Source organism: Schistocerca piceifrons, chromosome 3, assembly GCF_021461385.2.
Source record: "Schistocerca piceifrons isolate TAMUIC-IGC-003096 chromosome 3, iqSchPice1.1, whole genome shotgun sequence".
Taxonomy (NCBI): Eukaryota; Metazoa; Arthropoda; class Insecta; order Orthoptera; family Acrididae; genus Schistocerca; species Schistocerca piceifrons.
In genome coordinates, this window is record NC_060140.1 from 55784949 (window position 1) to 55808047 (window position 23099).

The 23099-nt window shown below is 36.4% G+C and overlaps 1 protein-coding gene across 3 annotated transcripts in view; it reads left to right on the forward strand.

The window, feature by feature from the left end:
• Positions 1 to 22450, forward strand: part of LOC124787773 (neo-calmodulin-like) — a 120439-nt gene extending 97989 nt beyond the window's left edge. For all 3 annotated transcript variants that reach the window (XM_047254662.1, XM_047254664.1, XM_047254665.1), the window contains 2 exons: positions 3266 to 3414; positions 16059 to 22450. In XM_047254662.1, the coding sequence (XP_047110618.1) occupies positions 3266 to 3414; positions 16059 to 16090 (181 nt within the window). In that variant the 3' untranslated portion in view covers positions 16091 to 22450. The remainder of the gene's footprint in view (positions 1 to 3265; positions 3415 to 16058) is intronic.
• The last annotated feature ends 649 nt before the right edge of the window (positions 22451 to 23099 follow it).

The following is a 23099-nucleotide window of genomic DNA, read 5'->3' on the forward strand; positions in this document are numbered from 1 at the left end:
TCATTCCCACATAGAATGCATCACAGTGTAGGCAGGTCAGTTGGTAGATCACGTGGGTGCTTTCACACGTGGCTCTGCCTTTGATCGTGTACACCTTACGGGTTACAGGTCTGGAATAGGTGGTGGTGGGAGGGTGCATGGGACAGGTTTTACACTGGGGGGTGGTTACAAGGGTAGGAGCCAGAGGGTAGGGAAGGTGGTTTGGGGATTTCATAGGGATGAACTAAGAGGTTACGAAGGGTAGATGGACGGTGGAAAGACACTCTTGGTGGAGTGGGGAGGATTTCATGAAGGATGGATCTCATTTCAGGGCAGGATTTGAGGAAGTCGTATCCCTGCTGGAGAGCCACATTCAGAGTCTGATCCAGTCCCAGAAAGTATCCTGTCACAAGTGGGGCAATTTTGTGGTTCTTCTGTGGGAGGTTCTGGGTTTGAGAGGATGAGGAAGTGGCTCTGGTTATTTGCTTCTGTACCAGGTCGGGAGGGTAGTTGCGGGATGCAAACGCTGTTGTCAGGTTGTTGGTGTAATGGTTCAGGGATTCCGGGCTGGAGCAGATTCGTTTGCCACGAAGACCTAGGCTGTAGGGAAGGGATCGTTTGATGTGGAATGGGTGGCAGCTGTCATAATGGAGGTACTGTTGCTTGTTGGTGGATTTGATGTGGACGGACGTGTGAAGCTGGCCATTGGACAGGTGGAGGTCAACATCAAGGAAAGTGGCATGGGATTTGGAGTAGGACCAGGTGAATCTGATGGAAACAAAGGAGTTGAGGTTGGAGAAGAAATTCTGGAGTTCTTCTTCACTGTGAGTCCAGATCATGAAGATGTCATCAATAAATCTGTACCAAACTTTGGGTTGGCAGGCCTGGGTAACCAAGAAGGCTTCCTCTAAGCGACCCATGAATAGGTTGGCGTACGAGGGGGCCATCCTGGTACCCATGTCTGTTACCTTTATTTGTTGGTATGTCTGGCCTTCAAAGTGAAGAAGTTGTGGGTCAGGTAATGAGGAAGGAAGTTTCAAGTTGCCACCACTCATACCTCACCTGGCAGTCAACAACATCTTTGCCTCTGCACTTCTGCCTCGACTGACATCTCTGCCCAAACTCTTTGCCTCTGTATGTCTGCTTGTGTCTGTATATGTGTGGATGGATATGTGTGTGTGGAGTGTATACCCGTCCTTTTTTCCCCCTAAGGTAAGTCTTTCCGCTCCCGGGATTGGAATGACTCCTTACCCTGTCCCTTAAAACCCAAATCCTTTCGTCTTTCCCTGTCCTTCCCTCTTTCCTGACGAAGCAACCGTTGGTTGCGAAAGCTAGAATTTTGTGTGTATGTTTGTGTTTGTTTGTGTGTCTACCGACGTGCCAGCGCATTCATTTGGTAAGTCACATCATCTTTGTTTTTAGATATATTTCGCTTTTCTTGTATATACTAAAGTTCTGAGTGAAACAAAAAAAAGACTGAAAATATGGCTTAGCTTTTGGACAGTGTTCTTCATATATGCTGACCAATTACATTACCCTGGTTCCACAACCCAACTGGAGCTTCAGAGAAGAAAGCTAAGCTTAGTTGAGTTGCAATACCAGAAGAAAGTAGTCAGCAAGGACAATATAGCTGTGAATGTGTTGTAACTTACTGACCTGTTGTGTATGCATCTTAACCCGTATTGAATTTATTTTTTTCCGTACTACTTCTTGAGAATTGTGAGGAACATTGAACAACTGTAAATTATATACACAACGAAGATGTGATTTTCTTTCATAATTATTTTAGATGATTAGTTTTCTTGTCATGAAGTATTTCAATTTAACATCACAGGTGAAAAAAACCACGTAGACTATTATTATCCCAGTGAACATTAACAAGTGGCATTGCAATTGAACATACAGTTTTGAATAGAATTTTATGTATTTATTCCCACGTTCAGACTGATTTAGAAGTTCACACATCAGTCACACATTAATTGCCTTGTGTGGTCTGCCTGTGGCCTCATTCACTATCACTACATACTGACGAGCAGACTACATAAATCACAAAATAGTAAAATGTGAGAGTGTTACATTTCAGATATTAATGTAAAAGACAGAAAAAACGACTGGTACAAAGACATAATAGGCAGCAAAGTAAATACATTTAACATAGCAGTAATGATTTTCGTGGCAAGATAATGGCTACTGTTTTATGACAACAAAGTTTTAATGTGCACTGTCATTTCATTTTGAGGTTTGAATATTCTCGAATACAAAAATTTGGAATATGAATAACTTTTGAAATATTTGGTTTTTGGGAAAAGTAACAAGTTTGCTTGAAAGAGGAAAATGAGAGCTTTGAAACAAGATATGTCAACATAAGAGGAAGCATTTTTTAGCAGGGTTGAACTTTAAACTGAATGTGGTTTATAAGTACCTATTGTAAATTATGAATCTCACATCAAAGAAAGTGTTTCTATGTTAACTATTACATTATTTTCAGCAGCAGCCAGTTAACTATACACTAAATAATACAGTTTAGCAAAACATAGTGTGTAATCATGGCATATCAGAATGTATTTTGAATGAGAACAGATTAGTAAACAAACGAAAAGGAAATTGTGTTTGCCTCATGTGTGTGTGTGTGTGTGTGTGTGTGTGTGTGTGTGTGTGTGTGCGTGTGTGTGTGTGTTTCCTGACACAGGACACTGTCCAAAAGCTCAACTGTCTTCAGTCTTGTTTATGTGGCTGTTGCATTTTCAATACCTCAACTGTATGGTGGGTGCTTACCTTTTGTCCGTGTATTATTTAAAGACCGCATTGTGATTCACTGTTGCCTGTATCCAGTCAACAACTTGATGACCATATAACACGCACTTATTAGACAGTTACACTCACTGTACTATTCTTGTTCTGTTACCAAGTGCATAAGTGTCATATGACCTATGAGATGTACATGGAAACCCTGGAGTTTTGTAACACACACATTAGCCTCTTGCACAGTTACTGCAGCTGACAGTGCATGACATAACTAAGTAAAGCAAGATTATTTGTCTATAACACTTTTAGAAATTCTGAAAGAAGTAGTGTCTCAATTTGTTTCCTTTTCTGTGTTAGTGAAAGAATTAAAATGAAATTAGAGCAATGTTTGGATATTTTCTGAGTTTACCAAGTGAAAACAATGAAAACTTGTTTTAATGATAAAATTGTTTACATTTCAAATATCATGAAATGGTGATTGAAAAGTAATGTGAAATATAATAATTTAATATTTGAAATCCCTTTTTCTGTTGTTCTCCAGAGTGTTTGATAAAAACAATGATGGTCTGATCTCGAATTCAGAGCTACGGCATGTAATGACAAACCTTGGAGAGAAGCTATCTGATGAAGAAGTTGATGATATGATTCGAGAGGCTGATCTTGATGGGGATGGCATGGTCAACTACGAAGGTTAGTCACTTATATATTATTGTATGATTTTTGAATCAGTGGAAATTGTTGTAGCAGCTGCCTAGGCCAAGCATATAGGTTTTGTAAAAGAATAATCTGTCTGAATGCCACTGGCATTTTGGGATGAAAGAAACAGAATAAAATTAGGAAATGCTTAATTTATGTACTGTAATTTACATTCTTCATTATGTCCTCCTGTGAAACTGGATTCCACATTATGAAATAATGTACACTGAAGTTCCAAAGAAACTGTTATAGGCATGTGTATTCAAATACAAAGATGTGTAAACAGACAGAATATGGCACTGTGGTCAGCAACAAGTGTCTGGCACACTTGTTAGATTGGTTACTGCTGTTACAATGGCAACTTATCAAGATTTAACTCAGTATAAATGCAGTTTCATAGTTGGTACATGAGTGATGGAGCACAGCATCTCTGAGGTAGCGATGAAGAGGGGATTTTCCCATACGACCATTTCACAAGCATACTGTAAATATCAATCAGGAATCTGGCAAAACATGAAATCTTTGACATCACTGGACCAGAAAAATATCACACAAGAACAGGACCAACGATGACTGAAGTGAACCATTCAGTGCGACAGAAGTGCAATCCTTCTGCAAACTGCTGAAGATTTCAATGCTGACCCATCAACAAGTGTCAACATGTGAACCATTCATTGAAACATCATCAATATGGGCTTTTGAAGCCATAGGTGCACTCATGTACCCTTGATGATGGCATGGCACAAAGCTTTACACCTCACTTGGGCCCATCAACACTGACATTGGACTGTTGATGACTGGAAAGATGTTGCCTGGTCAGACAAGTATCATTTCAAATTGTATCCAGCGGAAAGATGTGTACAGGTACAAAGACAACCTCATGAATCTATGGACCCTACATGTCAGCAGAGGACTTCTCAAGCAGGTGGACTCTCTATAATGATGTGGGTGCAGTTGGAGTGATATGGCAACCCTGATACATCTAGATACGACTCTGACAGGTGACGTGTATGTAAGCATCCTGTCTGATAACCTGCATTCATTCATGTCCATTGTGCATTCTGACAGACTTGAGCAATTCCAGCAGGACAATGCAACACCACAAATGTCCAGAATTGCTTCAGAGTGGCTCCAGGAATACTCTTCTGAGTTTAATTATTGAGAATTTCTGGAATACGTTGCAACGTGATGTTCATAAAAGATCTTCACCCCCCGTAATTGTAAGGATTTATGGACAGCCCTGCAGGATTCATGGTGTCAGTTCCCTCTAGCACTACTTCAGATGTAAGTTGAGTCCATGCCACATTGTGTTGCGGCACCTCTGCGTGCTTGCAGAGGCCCTACACGATATTAGGCAAGTGCACCAGTTTCTTTGGCTCTTCAGTGTTGTACATCACATCTAATGGGTTATTAATTGAGTTACATAAAAATAAATGTTTAATAAGAAGGAAGGTTACAAACCAATTAATACTGTATTTTGTTGCTGGAACATTAGCTTACATGGATAAGAATGGTAGGAATTTGACCATGAATTTGTTGAAGGAACCACATAAACATTCTCATATGGAGGTTCCAGGGAATGCGCCAATACATGGACAGCTGAACCCCTTGTTGAGAGGCACCTATGAATTATGAGTGTGGAAACTGAGACAAAGATCTTTGCCTTCTGTCTTCTGCAGGACAGCCGACAAAGCTCTTCGTTTCTCCTTGATCTTGCAAAATGCATGTCCACTGTCTTCACATCTGCATCACCTCATGTGATAGGGAGGTGTTAATTTTATTTGCATAAGGGAATGTGATGTACTTCCTTATATGAAATTAGTTTATTATTTATTTTTCAACAGAATATCTATATCAATGACACTAGGTAATACAAAATGCTTTAATGTGTATACACATGATAAGGGAAGCAGTCAGCACAATAAAACCTGGAACTATTCAACTCTTGAACACTTTGTTTATATGCTCCAAAAGACAAAATTCACTTGAGAAACTTGTAAAACTGATTGGCTGGTCTGTACTTAACTTGCTGTAGTGCTGCCTGTGATGGCAGGAAAGGGTAGTGGGCTGTTTGGAGCAGCATAAAGAGAGCTGTGCATGGGGTAGGGAGGAAGGAGAAGTGGCAAGCAGAGAATGGGAAATGATTATGTAGGTACATTAGAGTGGTAGAAGGGATGTGTGAAGTTCGAGCAGGAACAGGGAGCTAGGCCTACAGTGGGCAGTATCTTGTGCCATGCTCTTCACTGTGGTTTGCCAGAGTATGGATGTAAATGAAAACATGAAATAAAGAAATGAATGTATGCAACTAGGACACACAAGACTCAGAACTATGTGGAACACAGTGAGGATAAGTCAGCTATAGAATTAGGGGTAAGGTATCCATCTGTTTTCATTCTTATCTGAGCATAAGAAATAGAAAATTACTTAATTGCACATAACAGGAAATGAGCTGTTGCTGTACAGTTACAAGGCAATTCCTTAGGGTTCCATTGTAGGACTCTTTCTTTTCTTGATGTGCTTTAATGAATTGCCATTAACTAGTAGATAGCTCACAAACTATTACTGTTAAGATCAAAATTTGAATGATATTGCCAATCATATCCTGGACGGAAGTAACTCTGCCTTCAGTTTCTCTCAAATGACAACTGTTCACATCGACAGTGGAGTCAGTAGAATGTTATATTCGGTACTGTCAGAGCCATTTGACAGTTCTAAAAATATCCTTGCCTAATAGTTATCATTGTCTAGTGTATAAATCACCACTTTTATAATCTCCACTATAGCCAAATTTGTATATACAGTATTTTGGAAAATGGAGTGTTCTTTGCTGAGATTATATTTGTTCTAGTATCTCATTAAAATGTCTTTTACAGTTGATTTTGGAGAAGGACTACTGCAGACACACAAATATGTAATTTTCTTTGTCTTCTACATTACCTTTCTTTGCTAGAAGCACAACCCTTGTCTTTTAAAATGCCGTAGAAAATTAAGTGAACTGAATTTCTCATTTATCACATTGGCTAAGGAAGCTTGTTTGCTGTATATGTATTCTCTTAGTACACAGACCAGTACTTCATCTATGCCTGGTAACACATTTTCCAGTTTTTGGTGCCATTTTTCCTGGAATTAAGCTCTAGTGTGTAATATCATTATTTTACCTGATGGATAGCATTTGTAGAAGCTATAACTGTTTTGGGAAAGTTTTATTGTACATTTTCCTTCAGTACTGCAAACATATTCATTCACAAAATTTACCAGTGTGATTAGGTCATCTATTGCCCTACCCCTGCCTTTTGCTGAAAGCTGTTATATTCCTGTTTGTTTTTCCTTGTTCCCTGTTTGAAAGCTTTCCAAACTGCTTCACCTTCATTTTTAGCATTAAATATTATTTGGTCATTTGAAGACTGTTTTGGCACCAAGTAGTACCCTCTGTTGCACTTCTTGTCCTCATGTTGCACTTTTTGTAACAGTGATAACGCCTAGAAATTTTAACTATCTCTCTTTTTTAGTGATGCATAAAAGTAGCATTCTTTGTAACTGGAGAATTATCTAAAACTTTGAAAAATGCATAAAAGTAAAATTCTTTGCTTACTGGAGAGATATGTAAAACTTTGAAAAATGCTACATCACTGCCTGATGAGAGCTGTGCAGAGGAATACATCATATTGTTTCAAAGGATAAAATTATACATCTTAGAGAACTACGTAGTGTCTGTAATATTTTGTGGAGTAGTGTGTTGGGCCCTGACAGGAAAACAGGAACAAAGAATCCAGGCAGCAGGAATGAGATTTCTGTACTAGATTTAAAGGTACATGAAAGCTGATTAGTAAAGAAAATGATTTGAGACTCAAATTAACTGCAGAGGAAGAAATTGAACATGGCCAATATTTAATGTCCTAAAATAACATATAATTACAAAGCTATATGGCAATGCAGTGGACTAGTATCACAGAAAAAAAGGTGAAAAGACCACATCTGAGAGCCTTTGAGATTAATCTTTGATGTTGTTGCGCAAGGAACATTGCGACACAATGAGTATGATGTGTGGCTATAAAATAAAAGGATTGATACTATCACAGGCCAAGTATGCATGTGCCAAATATGAATGACCAATAACTGTCCAGTTTGAAGTCTTCCAAGTGGAATCTGGCACTGTGATGCCTAAACAAATCAGCGTGGCTGTAGTTTTGGTCTGTGGGAGAGCTGTTAGTTTGTATTCCTGGAAAAACAACAGCAAAAAATTGTCATGAAGTTTGACATGCAACTTGGAAAATCTCCCACTGAAACCTATCATTTACTAAATGCCCTTCAACGTAAAAAATGGATGATAATATCGAAAAAGTAATCCAATCTGATTTGATGTGACAGTCAATTGGGTGTTCAATCAATTCCAGGAACTATAGCAATTGTATTGCAAATTTTACACAACCAATTTAACATGAGGAACGTGTGTGCAAAACTGGTCCTGAAAGTTCTCTCGATTGAACAAAAAGAAGGCTAAGAAAATATTTGTAATGACACCTTGAATAGCATTGAAAATGATCTGAACTTCTTGAAAAGAGTGATAACATGTGATGAATCTTGGTTTCTTATGATTCAGAAACTAAGTACCAATACATGCACTGAGAGGGCCCAACTTCACTGAGTGCGAAAGAAGCTTGAACTAGCAAATCAAGAAATCTTCATGGAATTGTGTATCTTCACTGGTTTTTGAAGGTCAAATTATTAATCAACATTATGATCTTGAGTCTCTCCCCTATGCAAAATTTCCACAGATGGAAAGAGTGCTGGAAATCTTCCTTTGTGAGCTCCTTGATGACACCTACCGCTTTGTCATCCTCTGCTTCACCAGTCTGAAATCTTATTTCTGTTAATGCAGGTAATAGATAAAAGTCACAGGCAGCTAAGTCAGGTGAATAGCATGTGTGGTCTCAGACTGTGATGCTGTACATCGCTAGAAACCTCTTAATGGAGAGTGCAGTTTGAGATGGTGTGTTATCTTGCTGAAGAACTCATGACTGGTTCTTCCACAATTTGGGCCACTTTTTTCTTATCTTCTTCTGGGGAGAGGGAGGGAGGGAGAGAGAGGGAGGGAGGGAGAGAGGAGAGAGAGAGAGAGAGAGAGAGAGAGAGAGAGAGAAAGAGAGAGAGAGAGAGAGAGAGAGAGAGCACCTGCATGGGAGGAGGGGAGGGGGGCGGGGGGCGATTGGTGGGAGAATGCAGTACACAAACAGAATGTTTAAGGCTAGTCTAGACAACAACAGAAGAGGAAAGAGTTAAGATATGATAAGGTGAGGCAGTGGGAAACTGCTTAGCAGAGGTTTAGGCCAAGGGGACTGTGAGAATGCAAGATATGCTGCAGAGGAAATGGCATGCGTAGCTAAGCAGCTTTAATGTTATTTGTGTTGTTGTATGCAACATGTTCAGCAACTGCATGGTCAAGTGGACATGTGATTTCTTGTCATACCCACATTGAATGCTGCACAGTAATTGCAGCATAACTGCTGTGTCTCATGGTTACTGTGGTATGGGGTGGCAGGTGAGTGTATGGAGCAGGATGTTCACAAGTAATTATCGACCCACTGCACTGCTTTCAACTTTTAGTAAAGTATTTGAATATATAATGGCCACCAGAATCATGTTCTTTCTAGACAAAGAAAATATCCTGTCACCTGCTCAGTTCGGCTTCCAAAGTAAGAAAGCTACAACTCGTGCAATACAAGAATTTCTAGATCATGCACTGGAGCTTGTGGACAAAAAACTCCCAGCCATAGGTATCTTCCTAGATCTAACAAAGGCCTTCGGCATAGTTAATCATAGTATACTTTTGCAAAAGATGCATTCCTTTGGAATAAGAGGAAATGACTATGACTGGTTTAAAAGCTACTTGGAAGATCGACAGCAGTATGTCGAATTAAATGAAACTAAGCTCTCAGGTACAGCTAGCACAGTACATTCCTCCATACATACCATAAAGCAAGGCATTCCCCAAGGCTCTGTCCTGGGCCCCTTGCTGTTCTTACTATACATAAATGACCTTCCTCACAGCCTACCAGACACAAAAACCCTTTTGTTTGCTGATGACACCTCTGTACTCATATCTGCACCCGAACAAATTCTCCAATCTAATATAGATAGGACCACAGATCAAATAAGTCGATGGCTTCAAAGTAACAGGCTGCTTCTTAATGCAAAAAGCCAATTGGAATAACCTTCCACACTGCCCAAAACAGAAATCCATTACTACCAACTATATCACTGGAAAAAAATAATGTTAAACATGAAAATGAAATAACATTTTTGGGGGTCACTATTACTGATACGCTCACATGGAAAAGGCACATTGATGTTACCAGCACAAAACTTAGTAAAGTATGCTTCATGATTGATCAATAAGGAACGTCACTAACACAAGTACCCTAACCACAATGTACCATGCACGGTTTCACTCTGTACTTAACTACAGAATCATCTTCTGGGGCCAAAATTATTTAAGAAACTAAATATTTTGCCCCTCCCATGCCAATACATACTAGAATTATTATTCTTTACCAAAAAAAGTATCGACAAAATTAGCAAAAATATCGATTACCACGATTATGACACAAGATCAAAAACCTCTCTAAGAATACTTCCGCACTCAACAAAACTGTACAGTGATGGTGTCAAGTGCATGGGAATAAAATTATATAACCATCTTCCAACTTTTATACAAGAAATCCAAGAAATAAATAAATTCAAACAGACAGTGAAATCTCTTTTAATAAAAGACTGATTTTATACCATACAGGAATATTTGGAATCAAAATTGTCTTAGTGCATGATAATGTATCAAAGCTGAATGTTGTTAAGTCAATTTTGTCACATCATGTAACAATTCTCTGTAAAGCTGTAAATTTAAGTAACATAATTTGTAGGTTATGTAAAATAATCATTCTTCTGTGTTCTTGTTTACTGTTTTAGACTCATGTAAACTGTATATTTGTATTGACTTATCCCATATCAGTTGTACAAGCCATTGTACTGATTTGATCTACGGGACAAACAAATAATAAATAAATAAATAAAAAGGGATTGACCCATGGGGTGAATGACTGCAAGCAAGATGGGAATATGGATAGGTAAGGATATTCCATAGATTGAGTGGATAGCAGTGATGTGGGTAGTATTTCAGGTAGGATATTATCATCTCAGGGCTTGATGAGAGATAGTCAAAATTCTGGTGAAAGATGTGGTTGAGCTCATCAAACTAAGGGTGATACTGGGTGGACAGAGGAGTGCTGATTGGAGGCTGGTTAACAGGTTTATCCATGTCAGAGGAGGACATGGCATAGAGATTCGATTTTGGTGTGTTGTAAAGTGTACTGTCTGTCAATAAAGGATCAGGTAAAGTTATTGGTATGTTTTGTCAGCTTCTGTTTTCCTTTGCAGTTGCAGCATTCAAAAGAGGTGAAGCTGTAGGAGAGAGAGATTTTGGATAGAATGTGTGACAGCTATCAAAGAGGAGGTACTGTTGGTGCTCATGGCTTGGTAATGAACAGACTTATTTATGGAACCATCTGAGAGGTGAAGATAAACATCTAGCAAGGTGGCTCATTGACTTGAGAAGGACCATGTTGAAATGGATTTGGGAGTAGTGTTGAGGTTATGGAGGAAACAGCAAAGGTTGTTCTTGTCATGAGACCAGATCATGAAAATGTCATCATGAATCTGAACCAGACAAGGGATCCTAGGTGTTGATTGCATAGGAAAGATTCCTCCAAATGGCCAATAAATAATGTGACAAATTATGGTCCAATGCAAGGAGCCATTGTAGTAGCATAGATATGTGTATTGATTGGCCTTCAAAACTAAAATAATAGTGGGACAGGAAGAGGTTAGCCAAGACCACCAGGAAAGAGGTGGTGGGTTTGGTATCAGTGGGATGCTGGGAAAGGTACTATATCAAGGCTATAATGCCAAGGGCATTGGGGATATTCATATACAAGTGTGTTGTATGCACAGTCACCAACAAGGAGACTGGTAGTAATGGGACAGGAAATGGGGAAAGGTGATGACGGAAGTGAACAGTGTCCAGGATGTTGGATGGGAGGTTCCAGCCATAGTTGGAGGTGCTGGTCAATTACAAATTACTACTTCAGTGGTAGGGGTGGCACAGATTTACGTTTTCAATGCTGAATGTAGCTAATTCATCAAGTGAAGTGACATGTCACCCTGATGCTGTTTGTAGTACTGGTTACCTTGAATATCTTCTTATGGTCTCCTTTTCAATGATTTCTTGATGCAGTGGTCCTGCTATGCAGTGCCACTAATTGCACCATGAAATTTTTAGACACTGTTATACAAGAGGTTTCGATTGGCTGTTGCTAGTGGGGTGCATTGTGTGAAGAGCTTCCACTGTAGAGGATGAGTAAAGGAAAGGAGGTCATCTACAAGCTGAGCATGATTCAACTTAGTATTTGGGTTAAAGGGGAGGCCTTTAGAAAGTACTGAAATTTCTCCAGGGGTCAGAGCTTTGCAGAAAGGTTGGCAATAGTTTATGGAATGAGTAATCAGGAGCAGTGTGCTTCATGGAGGGTGGATGAAGTTTCTGGAAATGTGGGATGCAGAGTAAGCAAGAAAGGCACGGTTGGGGAGCTATGACGGATTGACAGGAGGGTTGCATTAGAGTGGTAGGCTCTATATTGGCTACAGGTAGTCCCATGTGGGCATAAGACAGAGTAGCTAAGACAGCTTCCTCAAAAGGTGCTGGGAATGCTATTCCAACTGTTGAAGGGCAAAAGTTTATGATAGCATTCAAGAAGATGGGGTCACAGAGTAAAAGGATTTTCAGAAAGGAGCAGAGGCTATCAAGTATAGTTTGGAATTGGTTTGTCTGATTATGAAGGACGTGACAGGGTGACTGCCCAAGACACTTTTCAAAGGTAAGCCCATTTGGTAGGTTATCATGTGTCACAAAAGATTTCAGATGGAGGATGTGTGTGACTGGAGCTTTTCTAGAGAAAAGAAAAGTCTTTGGAATTGGCTATTAAAAAAATAGGTAAAACCAGTTAAAAACAAGTAATGAAGGACTTATGGTTGAAGTGATACAATGGAAATAACTGGAAACTCCTATATAGAGAGCTGTATAGAAAGTTAGAAGGAAAGGTATAAAAAAGGAATAAACATGCTCATAAATAAATGTTGCAAATTGTGGGTAAAAATGTATGATCATACAATGTGATTTTAAATAAACACAAGTGAATTTAAAATTGCACAGTTGGTTTACAGTTAAGGTGACCAGTATATGTTGACAGTGGAGAGTACATTAAAATATTTTAGAGTGAAAACTGCACTAATAAAAGTTCAGAAAGCTTGTAAGGGTGTTGTAGGGTAAGTTGTGCTAAAAAATAATTGTTGAGAAAAAAATTTGGTACACTGTGCTTTTTCCGAGCTTTTTGTATTGAAGTTATCCAGTCAGCAAATTCAAGCAGCCCAACACAGTCAGTTGTTCTCACAGCAAAGATGACAGCACATGAGACTGCTCAATCCTGACTACCAATTCTTGAATCTCTCTCCTGTTTGATTTTAGGAAACCAAAAAAAAGGACATTTGGTAACAACATCTCTGGCAGGCTGCTTGAATTTGCATGCACAATGGTCTGATTGTCTAACTTCAATGCTAATTAACTCAGAAATCGTCCAACATACCAAATTTTTTTCTTTACAATTATTTCCCAGCACAACCTACCCTGCAATGCCCAATCAAGCTTTTCAGACTGTATCTGACCACCCTGTATAAAAAAATGTGGAGGGCATGATTTTAATGCAAAATTAAAATATACTGATGGAAAAAATATCTGTGACACCAGGAAGGGATTGTGCAATGTAAATGAAATATGATGTCTCTTCAAATTCCACACCAGTTGCATAAGAGTGGCAGTAGTAGTGCCACTATGAGGATGAAAATCGGGTTTATTTTAAATATGCACTGTAATGGTTGTGTGTCGAAATTAGACATGGCGAGTTGATGCTGAAAAAGAATGCCTTTGAGGTGACAAAGGTGCCATTATAAACACTCACTGGGTTTGGATGGGATCACATAATAGGGCTATGAGGATGTTCCTTCTACAATATTGCACAAAGACTGGGCAGGAATGTAGTGACTGAACATGACTAATCGTGGCTTGTTCACAAGAATGTACAGTTGCAAGAAAAGCAGTCTCCAGAAGGCCTTATGTGGCACTACCAAGAGGGAAGACAACTGTGTTCAGCATGTGGCTGTGGTGCATTATGCTGCATCTGCTGCAGCAATGTCAGCAGTATGACATAATGAACTGTTAAACAGTTCCAAGCCAGGCGCACTGTAGCACGCATTCCACTGACCTCAAACTACCACCATTTGCGATTTCAGTGGTGTCAAGTGAGAGCTCATTGGAGGGCAATCTAGTGATTTGGCCTTTTTGTGCTGCCATTCATAAACAGAATTCTAGGAGGTGTTTTCCAAGAGCATAACTCTCGGCCACATATTGTTATTGTAACCTAACATGCTCTACAAAGTGCTGACATGTTTACCTGGCCTGCTCAATCCGCAAGTCTGCCTCCAATTGAGCATATATGGGTCAACATTGGATGGCAATGCCAGCGCCATCCACAAACAGCATTAACCATCCCTGTATTGACTGACCAAGTACAACAGACAGGGAACTCCATCTCACAAACTGACATCCAGTACCTGTACAGCACAATGCATTTAAATATGCTTGCTTGCATTGAACATGTGGTTACACTGTTTATTAATGTACCAGAATTTCACATTTGCAATAGCTTATCTTGCACTAAAATCAACCTGCAATCCTGCAACGTTAATCACTTGAATATGTTACCTAGATAGAAGGATTCTTGAAATTTCATTACTCTATATTAATTAGTTTTTGGTGTTGTGATATTTTTCTGTCAGTGTAATTTGTGAGAGAAAAATGGTTAACTCAATGAATTTTAAAACGTTTCACTTAATATGAGCCAATAACATAAGTAATAATAGACAACAGTAAAAAGAAAATGAAGAAGGGTTTAGTGAAAATCTAAGAGCAAAATGGAGTGAAATAATGTGAACGGAAGATACAAGTATGAATAGACATGATAAGGAAACTTAAGTATGAATAAGATGTTTCCTTGTGTAGGTTACAAGCAGGTTCAAGCTTTGCTAAGTGATGCCACTTAGTCAATTTACATGCTATGTGTCGTAACTAACAGTTTCATATAGGTAATGTGATAATACCACATACTGTGTATTGTTATATTGTTGTTGATGATGACGGAAGGCAGAGTATGAAAGTAAATGCTAATACATAGTCTGCTCCTTCCAAACTGCATCAATGAAGCCACTGTGTTTATTATTCCTATCTGACTGGTCAATCATCGACAATGTCATATGCCCTCACAGTATGAGACACTGGGAGAGGCCTGGAACTTAACCCAAGACATTGGCACAAAGTACAATGATCAAGAATTATACACCACCACCTCTTCTCATCTTGCTGACGAAATCCTGGTGATGAAATTTTCTTCTATCACCAGGAACCAGATACATCTGAATGATGGAACATTTAAAGGAAGTCCTCTAATGAAAACAACTAATGTAGCAAAAAACTGAAAAGAATAATGATAAAAATAGAGCGATTGATATGTGTGCTGAAATTAATAATAGATGCAAAAAACAACAAGGAAAGAAAACATAAATGGTTTTTCAGTTTTTGTAGATTTGAACATGTTCATTGTTGAGGAAGCAAGCTGTCTTAATGCACACCCCAACTTCAGTAATCTGGAAGAAAGAATCTGTAGTATGTTTACTGAGTTTAATATCTGCCCTGATGTCATCTGTACTTTATGTTTGGATTATGTCATTGCTCAGTTTTTGTCAGTAATTCTTCAAGAACAAATAATGAAGAACAGTTAACACAAGGGGACTTCAAAAAGTATTATGGCTGGCCAAGTTTCTTTTACTGAGTGCTGCATTACACTTCAAAGATATGCACATACAAGACAATATTTGTCAACATAGTTGCCAAGTTTCCATAAATTCTACCAATCATTCAGTTTGTGGACAATATAATTCTGCTCCATGGTTATGGAACCATTCAAAAACTGTTGTGTGAATGTCATCATCATTGAGAAATGTGCAACTGTTGCAAACTAGTTACTCAATTCTCTTGACATTGTCATCTATAGTTAAAGTAGGTGGCCTTTCTTCCCGATCAGTATCACCTATTTGTGCACATCATTTGCATGTGTTCCATATACTGTGATAATTTCAAAGTGAATCTGTGTGCAATTTAGGTGTTTTGTCCACAAGCATCATACAGTTTTGTGTACTTCAACTTTGGAGTATGTTTCTAGTTGCCGCACCATGTCACTTCAGATTGTGATACAATTGTTATCCATAGCTCAGCAGAACTGTCTCTGCAGCAAATGTGTAACATATATACTCTCCACTGACAATGCACTATTCTTGTTGCACAGTGGTCTTAACATAACTTTTTGAAGTCCCCTCATATATATCATCCTGACATCTGTACCTTTTGAGTGGCATTACTAGAGAGCACTAAAATGTTTAATGCAAGTGCTAATATTTTAAAAACCTTTTTATTTCTGTTGCAGAATTTGTAACTATCCTGACATCAAAGAATTAGTCCAACTGCTCAGAAAGATGTCATGGAACTTGGGCAGAAAGAACAGCAAGGCTCTCAGGAGGCACTGGAGTTTGTCCTGAAGTCACATATATCTACCAGAATTATTAAGGAATTATGATGCTATGTTGTGTTTTAGTTGGGTAATTCCCTTTTCTTATGGATAAGGGACTTACATTTTCAAGAGCTTCTGTGGTGGTTATTGTACAACACCTTGTATCAATTTAATATGAATTGAAAATGAAATAAGTTTTTAACAATACATGAAAGTGTTTATTATGCTGCTATATTTTTTCTTACTGTGAGTGATAACACACACAGAGCAAAGAATAAGTTATTAAACTACTATGATTTTAGATTTTATAACAAAAAATAATAGGCCAAACAAAGTTGTTTAACAGTGTTTTGTACAGTTAGTGCTGCAAAATTTCAGGCAATTTGACCAGGATCATTATTATTTTTAATACATGTAACTTAAGCTGCAAAATATACATAAAAATAAGATACCATTTTTAAATATGGTAACTGTATGTTAAACACTGAGAAACATGGAAAGTGCTGGTCACTACAATACTGTGCTTGTGTTGGAGCCAGTGACAATGTCACTCACCATCTGTAAGTAATGGGAAAATGTGGGGGCAACACAGTTAAAGGGATGTGAACGCCTCTTCTGATTCTGTATGGAAACTAGAGATCAACACAGATCTCGAATGAGACTGAGTTATCGCTCTTCATCTGAATCTCCAATAGCACATTTTACCATTTCTCATAGTTGGCATGTGCCAAAGTTTGTTTGTGTATTGTTATTCCCTGAATGATTTATTTAATTAATTTATTAAATATATACCTCTTGAAAATTTGAAACAAGAGCTCTGACAAAAATATGTTGTAAATGTATCATTCTTAAGCAGTTAAAAGTAACTGAATAGTTGTTGATAGATAGACAATAACATTGTTGAGGTTTTCTGTGGATTTTGTTGAAAATATAATGGATGTACCATTTTATAGCTATATACATATGGCATTTAGTTTCTAGTCTTTGGCTATATTTATACAGTTGAAAACAGAGTTGATTTACTTTATAATATTGTACCCTGTTCCTTTAAGATACATGTCACTGTATCCTGAGCAACTGCTGATGTGGATTACATTCTATATTTTAAGACATTCTTACAGTCATTTCTTTGCTCAAGGTGTCATTAATATTTTCAGATAAATTGTGCATGGACATTACGGGTTAATTCAAAATTTTAATTCTTTAAAACCTTGTACAATTAGCCATTTAATATTTATGTATTATACCATCTTTATGACAGTTTTTAACCTCTGAAACCAAAAGATAATATAAATTTGGAAATTATCAGCAGATTTCTGCAAATTCATCTGAAATCCAATTTCAAGGGCTTTCTGAAAGGCATTGTTATGGAACACAGGGCAGGCATTCCAGTAGTACACACACAGTTCTCGTACTTTGTTTATGATTATTGTATTATATAGCATTTGAAAACCTTTCCTGATGCTCACAAGCAGCAATAATTAATTATGATTAGTTTTTATGTGTTACATATATCAGTTGTAAGTCACTCATAATTTACATTCTTCTCATTATGAGTGGAAGATCATACTATACTGGGTATAACATTTGAGCTTGGCATTTCTAGATGGTAATTTAGAGGCAGATCAATATGTTAGAGTGGCAACGGTTAGGGAGTAATGTGTTCTTAAATGTACAGTTATATTTACAGGATGGATCAGCATGGTAACATACACCCTTAGCACCCTTTGAAAGCTACCTGTAGAAAGATGATCTAATTAAGAAAATGTACCCATCCAGCTTGTATGCAACTTAATACCCTATCCCTCCATAATGCAAGATATTTAAGATATTTTTAAATGTATACTACAAAGTAGAAAATGTGTGTATGTTAAATGTAAATTGTGTAAAAATATTGTGATGCACTTCACTTCAGTCTTCAAATAGTGTCCAATTTCAGTTGTTATTCTGTTCATTCAAAATCATTATCCTTAATCTGGTGGTCACATGATTAACGTCTCCTTATGATTTTGATGTAGTTGTCTTATAGAAACAAGATTGGTGTCCCTTCATAAGTTCTGTTTCTAGTTTGAATTTAGCTGTGGAACCAATGAATCTGTTATTTGTTAGTGTAATTGTGTCATAGTCAAGTGTAGATTGATGTGATATGTTAGGCAGAACAATGTGTACTTTTAAACAACATATATTAGTTTCAGCATGGACAAGGAAAGCACACTAATGAGGAGAGTTGAACAGTTACTTGAACATTTCTGCCATTTCCACTTCAAGAGGGGGCACCTGTTAAAATGATAAAGAATTATAACTTTTTGTACATAGAATTTCATTTTAAATGGGATAAACACTTCCACGTTAGTGTTTCATGACAAAATCAAATCCCTTTTCCTACGTTGAAAAATTTTACTTTCTTCTTTGCATTATTTCTCTGTTTTGTTTTTAGTCCAGTTTCAAACTAAAACAAATACATGACAAATACTTGCTGAACTGATGAGCAGAACTCTATTAATTAGCTGGAATTTATAGAAATAATTCACATTTCGATTTAGCATAAATAACTATATTTTGGTTACATTTTATGAAGGTCATACCATAAAATATACATCTGTGGGGGAATAGTTTTAGAATCCAGTACCACATTATAACAAAGGCATTACTTGATTATTCATAGACATACATAAGTTCATCCACTATTTTATCCTAGTAGTCTTAATTAATATAGATTTATTCTGTTCAGAAATACTTCAGCTACAACATACTCAGTTCTACATCAATGCAACTATAGAGAACAAGCCAACATCTATTAATTGGATTATAAGTAGATCAAATTTGCTATCTACTGATTTATTTTCGGTACCTGTATGAGAATTTCATTAAATGATAGAAAATTGTATCTAGCAGGAAGCATACTGAACTGGCCAAAATATTTTCAGTGAAGGCCTCGTAATGGAACACCATCTATCACTTTCACTTTCTTCCAAATATTCAATCTTTTTAAGAATATGTTTGACAGTCAAAAGTGTTTTATACTTTATTGTTAGTTAGGATGTGGATACTAAAACCAATTGCATATAGGGAACTGAACCAAATTTCCAAAAAATGAAAATCTGAAATTCTGTTTCACATTGCTCCTTTTAACTAATTCTCTGGATTAGTCCACTTTTAGCTGAGTTGTAGATATCTATTTTCAACAAAGTGTTGGTAAGTTTCACTTTCTGTGTGGAGCAGTTGTAAAACAGACTGAATGTTACAGATCAAATGCATGTTTGTAATGCATATTTTATTTCTAAAATCATTGTTACTATGTTAAATCATTATCATTACATAATTGTGAGTACATATATTTTGTTAACTGATATTTTAGTGTGAAATCATACAAGATTATATTTTGCATATATAAACTGCATTAGTTCGGAATATTAATGTGATGATATAGATAACATACTTTTATAGTATCTTGGCACAAAGTCCATATTAGTGACCAGGCAGCCAACATAAAAGTATCCATTCTCCCAATTTACCATGGCAACAGTAAGTGAAGAGGATTTCAGCTTAAGATATCTGTAGCCTTCTTTCCAATGTCACCGTCCATGTTATTTTCAGATGTTTACTATATTTCTTTCTTGGAATATTCAGGTCAAGAAACATATGATTTTACAATGATTCATGGAAGAGAATTTATTAAAGAAGTGTGTTATTCTGTAAAATAAATGTGTAACAATTTGTGGAATCCTTATTCGTAAAAGATGTACAACCATTTTTTTAGGTTTTCATTTGGGATAATATGTAAAGATATGGAACTGTATGTAAAATTTTTGGGATGTTTGAAAGTAATTTTTATAGAACAGTTCATTGCAGTCAGCCAGGAAATATAGACAGGGAATATACATAAATATACTAGAACATGATTTCAGTACTTGTATACAAATTGCAGTAAGCATTAAGTTTGACTACAGATCTCCTGCTGAAGGAATATTGTTAGTTTACACAGATAAAAAATGTTGGAAACTGTTTTTCAATAAATGTCCTGCCTGAATTGCTAAATAAGGCAGCAAATAAAGCAAAGTAAGTGAAAGACATAAATATTGTCTCTATTTGTTTAGTTTTGCTAAGGGCACTGTCATACTTATTTTTTTGTTGGTGTAATTCCTAGTAATGACTTCCAAAAATTAGTTTCTCCATGGGTCTTTGTTTCTTGATTGCAACATGCTACCAAATGTCAGTGTTATTCACATTTGGTATTCCCTGTTAGAAAAGTAACAGACATTTCCCACACTAGGAAAACTCTTGGAAAGAAACACTTGAACCAGGCCATGGAAAAGAGCTGGTACTATTGCATTACTACCATTGTACAGTTTTCAGTCATTGTAAATTTCATACTGTTTCATTATTCAACTTTAGTGTGCAAAAGAAAAAATACACATGAAGTAAACTTAATCAGTTTGATTGTGTATTTACACTGAGGGAAAGAGATACCAGTACTTCATAAGGCAACCCCATACAGAACATTACTTTGAATGTGTAATATGCACTCAAATTTTAGTAGCCATAATACATTTTCAGTCTTCTGAAGCAATAATAATAAATACAATTGTAAGACATGTTACAGATGATTGCTAATGTTTCAGAAATAACACAAAATCAGGGATGCAGTTTAAAGTTGAATACATTATAGTGCATATACTTATATGTAAAAGCATATCCTTTGAGCAAACACACATGTGAATTATTTCCTTAACTTCTTTTTAATTTAATTTAATGGTTCCAGAAATAAGACAGACACAGCTCAGCTACCGGATATCACTGTAAACACTTTAAAAAAAGAGCTAATCAATATGGAAGTAAACAAAAAGTTATGTTTCATTCTAGCTAAATTTACATTGTTCTATTTATGTAGCTACAATGCCTGCTTATATTTCTGACACCAGATGAATGAGTGAGACATAGTACCAGCTAAAGATGAGCATTATATTAAAAACAACACCAAAAACAGAACTATAGCTTATAAAATATTTTGCTGTGGAACATGTAATGTTAATTATGAGAATTGGTACTACAATGAGCTGGTATTCTATACACACTGAACCTTCAATCTATTATGTATTTGACAAGTCAGATCTTTCTTTATTAATAGGTACTAATATCACCTGTCGAAAGTTATGACCACCTAGTCATCAACTCCTGAAACTTTGTGTGAAAACAATGAAATCATTAATATATTGTAGGACTGCTAAATTAAAAGACAGTTCTGCTATTGCCAGATTTCACATAAACTTTATGTAGATCTCAGTCAAGTTGTTGTATTGCCTCAAATAGTTAACATGAAAATTACTGAGGCAATATGTACATTACGTTGTCTTACAACCAATCATGGAAATAATCTGGACAATGACTCAGATGCCCTTTATTCCAAAATATTTACATCTACATGAGAGATCTGGTGTGAAACTCTTGAATAATTCCATTCTCATGAAAACTATCTACCTTCTCTCCCTTTGTAGTTAATACAGAGGTCAAAGCCCATACCATTCCTCAGAGATAATACAGTTCCTCATGTTAATGTACCAAAGTAACCAGAGCACTCACTATTTCACAAGAAAGTGCAAGCTCTTCTGAACAACAGTTTCAGTCAGTCATTAAAACATCAAATATGGTTATATCTGAAACAGACTTACCTGTTTCTCAGTGTTTCACTTAAATTTTCCACCCTATGAGAAGTTATAGAGACTCTACTGTCTGGTGTCAGTGATACAGTAGGTATGGAAAGCAATTTGTTTCCATAGCATAACATTTATTCTAATTTTATGTCATTTTACATCTGTCTCTTCTGATTGGAATGAAAATTTAACTGTTTTGTTGCAAAATTATTGTTATTGTTCTTACTCAGTGATATTTGATTATCAGATTTGTCCACTGATATGTAGTTTTTGTGAATGTCCATAAAAACAAAAAAGAAATAGAACAACATTAGTGTAGCTTTTACATGGAATGAAAATCCAAACAGGAAATGCTGGTCGGAGAAAATGACTACTAGATCAGCTTTCCAGATAAATAATGCTTGTATAAAACTGCATGTTTTCCTTATTTTAATAAGGATTATACATAGTCAAGGTAATAGATCAATCTATATTCTGTAATTAATAGAAGTAAATGATCAGTTGCTGGCTTATGTTGAATATGTTACAGCATTTTTATCATCACTAGTCACTTCTGTGAACTTTAACTATCTAATTATCAGTGTATGTGAATTATTTTGAACCTCTTTGGAAATACATATATTCAAGTAAGAGGTCTGCAGGTATTTGAAAAGTAAGTTGTAATGAGTGTGAAACATAGATTTGTACCTGAGGTGTGCATAATTCAGGTTAACTTGTGAACAGCTGGCTTTGTATAACCAATTGAGTATTTTTAAATGACCACATTGTAAAATATAAACTTGAGACTAAGATCTGTTAAGTGGCTTAACACATTAAAATCATGAAACCGATAAACAGGATATTTTAAGAAGGAAGCTTTTAATAAGAAAGGTTGTGAAAGTTAATTTCATGAATGATCACTGGATTATATGTATTTAGTGAGAGGGGTCTTCCTTTTACTAAAATAATATTACATCAGAGGTGCAGTATTTTGTAGCAATGGTAGACAAAGAAGATATTATTACCATAGTACTACTGCTAATATATCAGTCCTATACAAGAATTGCTTATCTCTGTCTAAAAGTGTGATTTAAAAATACTAATAAATTAAGAATGAATTAAAATAACTCATCAATGAATAAATTATTTTAAAAATTTTCCTTTATTCACAATAGAACTGATTTAAAATAAACCTTTACTAATACTCAATGAAATTCAAATAAAGATTTATCTAAATTAATTGATAAAATGTATATAAATGTTATGTGTGAAACAAACTGTTAATAGAAACAAAATATAATTAAAACTGATGCAAACATTATAGAGA